General features: G+C 35.4%; 1 protein-coding gene across 7 annotated transcripts in view; it reads left to right on the plus strand.

Annotated features, from left to right (window-relative positions):
- The first annotated feature begins 4,899 nt into the window (after positions 1 to 4,899).
- LOC109851897 (uncharacterized transmembrane protein DDB_G0289901-like) overlaps positions 4,900 to 9,042 on the plus strand; it is a 5,582-nt gene continuing 1,439 nt past the window's right edge. The window contains exons 1-5 of one of the 7 annotated variants that reach the window (XM_020422469.1): positions 4,900 to 5,092; positions 5,570 to 5,851; positions 6,188 to 6,952; positions 7,708 to 8,619; positions 8,716 to 8,775. In XM_020422469.1, coding sequence (XP_020278058.1) covers positions 5,026 to 5,092; positions 5,570 to 5,851; positions 6,188 to 6,952; positions 7,708 to 8,619; positions 8,716 to 8,775 — 2,086 coding nt within the window. In that variant the 5' untranslated portion in view covers positions 4,900 to 5,025. Of the gene's footprint in view, positions 5,093 to 5,569; positions 5,852 to 6,187; positions 6,953 to 7,707; positions 8,666 to 8,715; positions 9,028 to 9,042 lie in introns of all 7 variants that reach the window. The other 6 variants (XM_020422464.1, XM_020422465.1, XM_020422466.1 and 3 more) reach the window with 6 other exon arrangements.

Raw genomic sequence — 9,042 nt, forward strand, 5'->3', positions numbered from 1 at the left:
AATTATACGCGCACGAGCTACAAACTGTCCAAGCTTGTGTGAGCGGATTCACGAGATAAGCCTCAACGATGATGGCTCGTTTCTTTTGAACTCGTGCCACATTTACCGACATTTGGCGGGAAGAACACGTGCCGCGCCGAGTCTTGTCGCGCTGGCCCAATCACACAACTCGCAGCGCGGCAAGTCGCAAGTCAGGCTCGCCGAACCACGCGCTGTGTAATGGCACCTTTACTGATTAAAAATAATTCTTTCACGTTATAACGTCGAATGTTTCAATGGAACAATAGCCAGACGTAGTAGCGGTAGGCGTGTGTCGTTTCATACGAAGAACGCGGAGCGCGACTCTGGCAAATAATAGTCCAACTGAAGTGCATTGTTACCAGACAATCAATCCAAGGAAAGGAATTATTTTTCCTAGTTCCTTGTTTTCGTTTCTCATTTTCTTATTTTTGTTTGGGGTTTGTCTTCGTGGAAGACGAAACAAAGTTTCGTCGTCAATTTCCAACTTTACATGACGAGTTATTTTCGATTTAGTACGAGAGTTGCCGCCATTTATTATACTACTCACCATTATTGTGTACCCTATATGAGGACCATCTTCTGATCCGCGTGTTTTTCTTTTTAAAGGTACATCACAATTCATATTTATCGTAAACGTAAGTTCTTCAGACGTGTGTTTCGTTTTAATTAATTCTCTTACCGTTGTCTCAATTTCAACAACGTAAGAACATTTTTCGTTGTCGATAACTATATTTTCAAACCCGACTTCCCTGAAGTCTTGTAGAACAACATCTTTCATTTGTTCTTTGTTAGCATTTGCCTGTTTTAATATTTTATTTTTATGATCATTTATTTCTTTCAAAGCTGTTTCAATTTGTTTCTCAATATGTTCTTGTGCTTCATGTTCAGTTGTTGGGTTGTTTTCTTTTTGTGGATTGTCCATCGTTCAGTCTGCTTTTTGTTAGATATTTGCGCTTGCTCTATCTTATATATAAGGTGATTTTGAGCCGCGAGCCGCAACGAGTAAGCGACGAAACGTAGCAATGAAATGGTTTTCTATGCTACTATATTATCGACTACAGTTGACGCTCGGACGTAGAGACAAGGCAAAGAGACAGAACGCGGCAACACGTTATTAGCAACGCGGTAGCTACTCCAGCAGTTCGCTCTTATAACTATATTACAAAGCAAATAACTCGTTGCCGCGTTCTGTTCGCGCCTACATTCGGCGGCGACCGTCGACTATAATCGACGCTCGTCCTCAAGAAAATTAAGATCATTGTTTCACATCTAGAACTTTGCCCAGAGCTGGATTTCAGTGAGAAATGTTTGAGAGAAAAGTTGTGATAGCAAATGCGTCGTACAAATTAGAAATAGAAGACGATGGGGCCATTTGCGTTGGAGAATAGAATCGAGCTCTTTTGTTTGTAAGAAAAAATTCCTGAAAAGATGATGAGGATTCGAACTCGGGAATCTCCATGTCCGTAGCCCCTGCACTCAGACCGCGAGACCAATGAGGCGGTCGACAAATGTAAAGGAATATACCGGTTATAACCGAAAAGGTGACTCATTACGCTAAACAACGCCATCTGAACTTAAAACTTTCTAACTAATAACAAAGACATGTAACGATTTACATTACCGATTCAAATTACGGTTATCGATTGAACTACGATTATGCTTTCTCGTTTCTTTCTGGAGTCGATATTGTAGAAATATTATAGATTAAAAAAATTAAATATAAAAATAAGATAAATTTAACAAAACAAATAAAACAATTTAGTTATATTTATAGTCAATACATATATATATATATAAATAAATTAAAGTATAACAATTGCGTATTTATAATAAAATTATAAAGTATAAAAATACATACTGATTATAATAATAAACACACATAAAAACAATATAAAAACTTTGAAAAATATTTAAAAATATAAAAAAGAAAGATCAAACATGGAAGTATGTATCAAATAACAATCAAGTGCATAATTATTAAAATATTTTGATCTTTATATATATTTACAATATAAGGAAATATTTATATTAATATTTGAGTAGTAAAACACAGCTAATTGCTACGACTATGTGATTAATACTTCTTGATAGTCCATGTAAAGCATTACATACACGCACAAGTTACGTCATTGTCAAGGTGGTAAATATAGTAACTATCATACCAGTAATACCGGAGTTAAAACACGTAAGCCGGTTGGATTTTCCTAGCCGACACCAAATTTTAGCTAAGCTGCATAACATAAAATGAGTCAGTAAAAACGCCCGAAGGTTTCTCGTAGGTTTTGCATTTGCATTCACTCTATACGATTCCACTTCGCAATATCGGCATTCCACTTCAATTCGAATGAGCTTGATTTATTTATTTTTAGAAATATTAAATCATATCTTTTTTTAAATACTAAATATTCTAAATATCTAAAATATTTGTGCAAAATACGTTTTAGAAAATTTATTAAAGACAAATTTGTTACAGTTGTCATTATATTTTCATAATTTAAAAACATTGTCATAAAAGTCTTATAATCTATTATATATATATTTAATATATTAACGTACTTTTTTATTACTATTTGTACAGAATAAGACAAATTATAATAGTTTGTTACTAATCAATCAAAGAAATAATTAAAAAATTTCTTTTACTTTGCAACAGTTTGCCTTGGTCACGTCATAGGAATTTCCTGATTATTACAAATGCAAGGGGAGTCCCTTATGAACCAGAAATATCACAATTTAAATTAATACTTATAAAACTAGTAGTTTATAAACTTGTTCAAAAATCAAATAGATTTCTGTTAACTAATCTTTATTGTAATGATACAGACGGAAATAACAAACTGCTATCACGAAGTCGAGATCAAGCATCATGTACACGAATATCAGCGTGTATTTGTGATTAACAAGGTCATCTGTATTATCGTCAAAGATAATTGTTTATTTTCCCAGCATTTGTAAGTATACGCGGAATGAAATCCAGCTCTTTTCGATCATGTAAGATTTAAATAATGATTCTGAATACATCAAAATTCCTTATTTCTAACAGAAAAATTTACAATGAGTTATGTAACGATATTTGTATCATCTAGAAATTAATACAATTTCGTATTAAGAACAATTTTTTACATGATATTATTATTAGTTTATTTTTTTCTTTTTTACGCTATTATAGTTTTTATAGTAGAGATAATATAATATATATTTTTATATTTTATACACGTGCGCTTTTATTACAATATTTACATTATATGTAAAAAATATATAATGATCTCTAATTTTTCAGAGAATTCATCAGTAATTATTGTACTTTGCAATAAAATACAATAAAATATATAATATATCATAAAAGATAATAATATATAATATATATATATAATTAAACATATACATGTATATATATACCAAATATATTGTTTAACTTCTAACATAAGAGATTAAGCCTCAACCAACACACAAGTGCAAATATAAAATATTTACACAATGCAAATTTCTTGCAATTGCAATCGAACGCAAACTGTTTTACGAAAAGCTGGTTTTATGAGTTTATATATGTTTGCGTCATGTTATTAAACTTTTACATGCAATTGTCAATTCGTCGAAAATTCGTTGGCTAGCAGCTACATTGAAGCAAAAATTCGTCTCGTCTAGCAGTCACATTGAACTCAACCTTGAAGAAAGAAAGAACCGGTATGATACAGGTTTTGCTAGAACCTCGAAGATGTTTTTTTTATAAAGTAACATTATTGAGACCGGTTAAACCGACTATTGATCAATTGATTATAATTAGAATAGTGGTCACAAGTTACAATTGACTAGTAATTAAGTATTTAATTACAACCATTGTTATCACAAGTTTTCTATTTTTTATAACAACATAATATTTAATTATAAGATAATTAAAATATTTGTTTACTTTTAAAGTAAGATTTAAATTATTTAAATAAACTTTAAGTTTGCAATAAAACCCTAACAATTATAATTATTCGAGTCATCGATATATAAAGAATACAAAATACAATAAAAAATTCAATACATACGAGATATATCATCTTGTACCTGTTTAAATTGCAAATGATTGCCACATCGCCAACAAAAGACTGTTTTGGAATTAATATTTTTCTTGCATCAAATTTATCATACTCGAGAGTGTGTAATAATTGCTAAGAATATCATGCCTTTATTTTTGAAGAAACATTTCGGATATTACACATGAAAGAAACTTCTAATATAAATGTGTAAATTTTTTACTTTTTATCTTCTGCATTATATGTAAGATATATAAATTTATATAAAAATAAAATAGCTTCTTGGTGTTTAGTACAAATTAAAGAAACTTCCATAATTAAAATATTTATTTTTTGCACAGTTCTGTCTCTCTTTCATATAAAACTTTATGAAATGTGTCACTGCTTTGCAAGATTATCTTTATAAAAACTTCCCATTCTAAATTGGCTAGAAATCCCGTAATAAATACGGTGTCATCTGTGCTACTAATCATTCTTCAATAGACGAGAAGGAATACCCCGGATCGAAACATGTAAAGCACTTCGTCGAAATAAACAGACCTTGATGGCTATAGCCAACGAGTGAACGGCAAAAGTATTGTCACTTTGTTAGTATTTCTAGTTATCATTTTAAAAGCTGATAAGATTAGCAAGCGTTACCAATGCGTTAGAGTCGTTAGCACAAAATGTCATGTTTCAAAAATTCGATAGTTCTCATTATTGAATTTTCGCGGAAGAAAGAAAAATAGCATAAAATTTTTAAAACCTGGCATTGAGGTGGCAACATGACGGAGAACGCGACGGAAACGAAAGACGAAGAGAGGGTCAATTATTGACCGACGTAAAATCCAGGCATCGCGTTGTATATAAGATGTTGATTTCGATGCGAGAGCTTCAGTCGCTCTTGACTCTCCGATCATTGAGTTATCGAGGTGAAACAGATAATACAGATAGGCTGTTGTAAGTGATAGACAAAGCAATTAGTTAATTGCAAAAAGTGAAAATGAGATTATTCAAGTGTGTGCTACCAGTGGTAGTGATACTGCTTTTGATTAATGACTCCTACGCTGGTGAGTTTCTGAATGCAGAAAATTTTTTATTTTAATTTAAAAGAAAAATTCTTTTCTCTAGTTATTCACGAACAATTTTTATGTCTGATTGTCATATAACTTTCTACTTGAAATATATTTGTAAAATGACTATATAATGCTTGCTTGGCAGTCTAAGAGGCGATCTCGTCATATATTCGTTATACGAAATTCAAAAGGTCATTCGAAGTACATATAATGTATACAATATCAGATAAATATAAATATTTTGTCTCTTATATTGTATTATCTTGAAATATATCCGTGATCTCTTCTCAGACTAAAAGTTAAGAATCAAGTCAATATACAGAATAAATTCAAAAATAAACATTTTTGAAATATTTATATTTTTTATATAATATTTGTATATAAATATTTTTTATATAATATTATTTTTATATAATATGTTATATGATATTATTTTTATAAGTTTTACAATATTTTGTACATTGTGCGAAGGTGTACTACGCGATCTTATTGGCGGCAGTGTGCTGAATCCTTTAAACTATTTGAAACCTAAAGGAACATCTGCTCAAGCTAACAGCAATGCTCAATCATTAGGAGGAGGTTTCAATATAGGACCAATCGGAATTGGCGGTGGACTTTCCTCAGCATCGGCTTCATCGTCCGCGTCAGCGACCGGTGATGGCTCAGCTTCAGCGAAAGCTAATGCTGATGCCAATGGATATGGTGGATATGGCGGTGCCAATGCAAACGCGCAAGCCAATGCTAACGCTCAAGGTAAATTTTGCATCAAATAGAAATGTTTTTACATATTTTCTAAATAATTTTTAAACAGTTTTACAAGTTATGCGATTAAAAATGAAATCGAAATCATGTTATTATATTTATGTAATTATTATTATTCTAAATTTATAAAATCCAATCTGTAAAATATATAAAAAATATATATAATATAATCGTACTTTTATGGAATGTGAAGAATATTGAGTTTCGACAATGTAGAAGGTTAAATTTTTGCTCGCTGTCATATTTGTCTCTTCTTCTCATCTCTTTCTTTTTATCATCGTTTCAGTAAGTTAACATATCAATGAACGATGATTGATTTTAACATAGGTTACGGCGGTTCTTTGGGAACCTCCGGGGGGTATCTCAGAGATAATGGTGTAAATGATGACTATTACCATCGCAACGTCAATCAGGTCCCCGTTCAGTACAGTCAACCGAGTTACGGAAGTTACGGTGGCTCTCAGTCTAATGCTAACGCTAATGCCAACGCTATGAACAGCGTAAATGGCGGAGCACTTCCGATTGGTTCCTCCGGTTCTTATTACCCAGTATCTTCAGGACCTAAAGTTATCGGCAACGCTAATGCTAACGCAAACGCCAACGCTGTCACTGCCAACGGTGGTAACGGCAGAGTAGTTCCAATCAACCCTTCCGAATCCTATTATCCAGTGCAGTCTGGACCCAAGGTCATCGGCAACGCTAACGCTAATGCTAATGCTTACGCGAATGCTGTTGCAAAAGGTAGCGGCGGTGTAAATTCGTATCCTGGAAAATATCCTAGCAACGGAATAGAGATTATTCCCGTAAACACACTACCGATTTCTCAACCGAATCCACCTGGTCGTCCAGTGCCCTATCGGCCTTACCCCCGGCCAATTCCTCAAGGAGTTGGCAAGGGAGAAACTGTGATACCAATTGTCATAGTCGAAGATTCGCCTGCGGTGCAACATCCGCAACATCCGCAATATCCACAATATCCGCAATATCAACGTCCAGGTTCTCACTACCATGGTCGACCGCATTACGGCGGGAAACCGAAGCAACAGCCCATTGAGGTCATCGTTATCGAGGAGACGGTGCCAAGTCATCAAGGTGATACTTCATACTTGAATACAAACTCAAAAAGTCATCGATACACTGGGACTAATCGATGACAGCACTGAGAATTTTCCGCACTATTTTTATGCAATTTTTCGTGGAGGCGGAGATAGCACATAATTATGCCTAATTGACGTCACATAATTATGCCTAATTGACTTATACGTATACGAAACGACACTGATAAATATTACGTCATTGCTGGAAAACAATATACGAGAATTCGTGGAAACATCTTATTTTCTTCTAGCTTTGTATGTGATTAACATATTTTGTATAATTCTTCCTGTTGCTGATGAAACAATATTGTGTAAAATTATAAAATTCACGAACGCATGAAATTAAAGATATACAAACCAGAAAATATTTTTTGCATTTACGTTGTTGTCGATTTAAAAGTTGAAAAACTTGTTTTCATCTTATTATATTTGAAAAGTCTTAATGATTATTTTGACAGACCAAGAAATAAGAATTACGTTAATGATGTACTCTTGCTTAGCTGCGTTTAAATAGAAAAAATACAAAACATCTATATATTCTATATGTAACTAAGACTGAGAGCATGAACTTCGTGACTTTCGTACCACACGTGACTTTTGCACCACAAACTTATTTAATTTTTGCACGTATCAGCATGTTGTCACTTTGATCATGTGCATCAATACACGTATATATGTATATACGTTATATCGCAATATATAATTTAATAGAAAAAAAAAAACAATAATTATTATACTTATCTGTTACAGCTAATGGCTATGGAAATAGTGGCATTCAAGGAACTTATCCTCATCAAAGACCATCTTATGGTGGCAATCCCTTCTTATCTGGCGGCGGATCAAACGCTAACAGCAATGCTAATGCTCAAGCAAGTGCCAATGCAAACGCCAATGCTCAAACAGGAGGAAATAGCGGAAGTATTTCAGGAGGATACCAACCACAAGGCAGTGGCCACTATCCGTCAGGTCAGATTGGCGGAAGCAATCCGTTCCTAAGTGGTGGGCATAATCTTAATGGCAATGCCAACGCTAATACGCAAGCCACTGCCAATGCAAATGCAAATGCCGGATCTGTTGGTACCGGACAAGAACCAATAGGTGCAAATAATCCGTTCTTTACTAGTAGCCCATCTCACGGTAATGCAGCAGGGAACTATCAGCCAGGTGGCACTGCTATCATTTTGAATGAAAAACCGAAAGGTATTCCTACTACTTATCCAGGACAATGGACAAATCCTAGCTCGCAAGGATCTGCAGGAGCTAATGCAAACGCCAACGCTAATGCTGCCGCTGGTGCCAGCGGAGGAGGATATGTTGGACCGGTGAAAGGGAGTCCGATTTCTGGATCAGGTGGATATGGCGGTGGATCTTCAGGAGCAACTGTTCTTGGTAGTGGTTATAATCAGGGATCAGTTAGTCCGAGCTACGGCGGACAAAGTGGAAGTTTATCTGGTGCTAACGCCAATGCCAATGCTGGAGCTGCAGGCGGAAGTAGCGGAATTGTTCTTGGTGGATCAGGAGGTCATAACGGAGGTTATAACCAAGGATCTCAAGGTCAAAGTGGCGGTGGATATGTACAAGGCGGTTCTTCCGGATCTAATCTTGGTGGATACGGTGGAGGTTCATCCGGTGCCAACGCTAACGCCAATGCTGGAGCCGCTGGTGGAAGTAGCGGAACTGTTCTCGGTGGATCAGGAGGATATGGCGGTGGATCTCTCGGANCCGGTGCCAACGCTAACGCCAATGCTGGAGCCGCTGGTGGAAGTAGCGGAACTGTTCTCGGTGGATCAGGAGGATATGGCGGTGGATCTCTCGGAGGTCAAGGTAGTGGTGGATATGTACAAGGTGGTTCTTCCGGATTGAATCTTGGTGGATACGGAGGAGGCTCATCCGGTGCCAATTCTAATGCTGCTGCAAATGCTAACGCCAATGCTGGAGCCGCTGGTGGAAGTAGCGGAACTGTTCTCGGTGGATCAGGAGGATATGGCAGTGGATCTCTCGGAGGTCAAGGTAGTGGTGGATATGTACAAGGCGGTTCTTCCGGATCTAATCTTGGTGGATACGGAGGAGGCTCATCCGGTGCCA

The sequence above is a fragment of the Pseudomyrmex gracilis genome, unplaced genomic scaffold (assembly GCF_002006095.1).
Source record: "Pseudomyrmex gracilis isolate BER0280 unplaced genomic scaffold, ASM200609v1 scaffold_22, whole genome shotgun sequence".
Lineage (NCBI taxonomy): Eukaryota > Metazoa > Arthropoda > Insecta > Hymenoptera > Formicidae > Pseudomyrmex > Pseudomyrmex gracilis.